The sequence below is a fragment of the Lemur catta genome, chromosome 11 (assembly GCF_020740605.2).
Source record: "Lemur catta isolate mLemCat1 chromosome 11, mLemCat1.pri, whole genome shotgun sequence".
In the NCBI taxonomy this organism is placed as follows: Eukaryota; Metazoa; Chordata; class Mammalia; order Primates; family Lemuridae; genus Lemur; species Lemur catta.
In genome coordinates this window covers 46,160,219-46,161,495 of record NC_059138.1, presented here as the reverse complement: position 1 = coordinate 46,161,495, position 1,277 = coordinate 46,160,219, and the positions used below count along the sequence as shown (strand labels likewise).

The following is a 1,277-nucleotide window of genomic DNA, read 5'->3' as shown; positions in this document are numbered from 1 at the left end:
ACCAGAAAACTTTTTGTATTACCTCTAATTTCTGGATTTTTTTTTACATTCTAGTCCATAGATAGACTAGACCATGCAAGTCCTGCTTTCTTTAGGATTTTATAGTCTTACATGTAGCTTACACTGTAAAAACAAAAACAAAAACAAAATCCCTCCTTTGCCATATTCTGAATATACTATGACAAAATACACTGCAATAAATTCCAAGTGCTCCTGCTAGATCTTTTAAATATTCAAGGAAAATATACTGATACTTGTTGCATATCATGTGAACTACTACAATTTGTTTGGACTTAAACTACTTAGTAAATGAATCTGTACAGTCTTTTTTTCTTTTGTCTAAGATTGATGTAAAAAATTACTGAGACACATGAACCAGAAAGTTCTATAGGCACTTCAGCTTTCCAAATTCCACACCTTCTCTCATTGCTTTCATTTCACCTGAAATAATTTATCCCCCATCTTTATTTGAAAATTATGTTCTACTAATTTTCTTTCTTTCTTTCTTTCTTTCTTTCTTTCTTTATTTATTTACTTTTCATTAGTTTAAATCCTTGAGGGGTACAGCATCACACGGATTCTGTGTCCAATGGCCTTAGCAGGAAGGTTGCTTCGGAATTTGGCACGAACCATGCCACTGTTTCCGTGGGCCCGAGTTACCTTTCCCCAGATTACTCTGGTTTTGTTTGGTTTGCCACCAGGAGTCACTGTGTTGTTCTTTGCTTTGTATACATAAGCACATCTCTTGCCCAAATAGAATTCAGTTTCGTCTCGGGCATAAACACCTTCAATTTTAAGAAGAGCTGTGTGCTCTCTTTGGTTCCGGAGACCCCGCTTATAGCCAGCAAAAATGGCCTTCGACCACAGCCTTCCAGACATATTTGCCTTTTAGGAGTCCTGTTCCCCGCAGACCTCCACAGGCTCCAAGATGGCCTAATTTTCTTATTCAATTTAAAATGCTATCTCCTCCAAGAGGGCTTCCTATTAGCCAGCAGAAATTTTTGCCTCCATTCCCTGCATTTTTTAAAATTTATTACAATACTTGTACCATTCTATACTATTGTACTCTCTCCTACAATGCTATGAATTCCCTGAGAACAGAAACCATATCTCATTTACAGATTGAGGTTGGCAGGAACTTCAGAGATTATTTACTCCAAACAATCTTTTTCATAAATTAGGGCAGTGAAGCAGAGAAACAATAGTTATTGATTAGAAGACAACACAATAACTGAGTGACAGAATTGAGACCAAATTCCATAATCTTCTGACTCTTG

The 1,277-nt window shown here is 36.6% G+C and overlaps 1 protein-coding gene across 1 annotated transcript; it reads right to left on the bottom strand.

Moving 5' to 3' along the window:
* Positions 1-522: 522 nt before the first annotated feature.
* Positions 523-927, bottom strand: LOC123647231 (60S ribosomal protein L35a). Its single transcript, XM_045564535.1, has one exon. It carries the CDS (start codon positions 877-879, stop codon positions 547-549), a length of 333 nt encoding a protein of 110 aa, XP_045420491.1. The 5' UTR covers positions 880-927; the 3' UTR covers positions 523-546.
* Positions 928-1,277: the final 350 nt, after the last annotated feature.

What these genes read in the sequence shown, in the direction of transcription:
- LOC123647231 (XM_045564535.1), bottom strand. Translation starts at nt 879, where the DNA reads ATGTCTGGAAGGCTGTGGTCGAAGGCCATTTTTGCTGGCTATAAGCGG.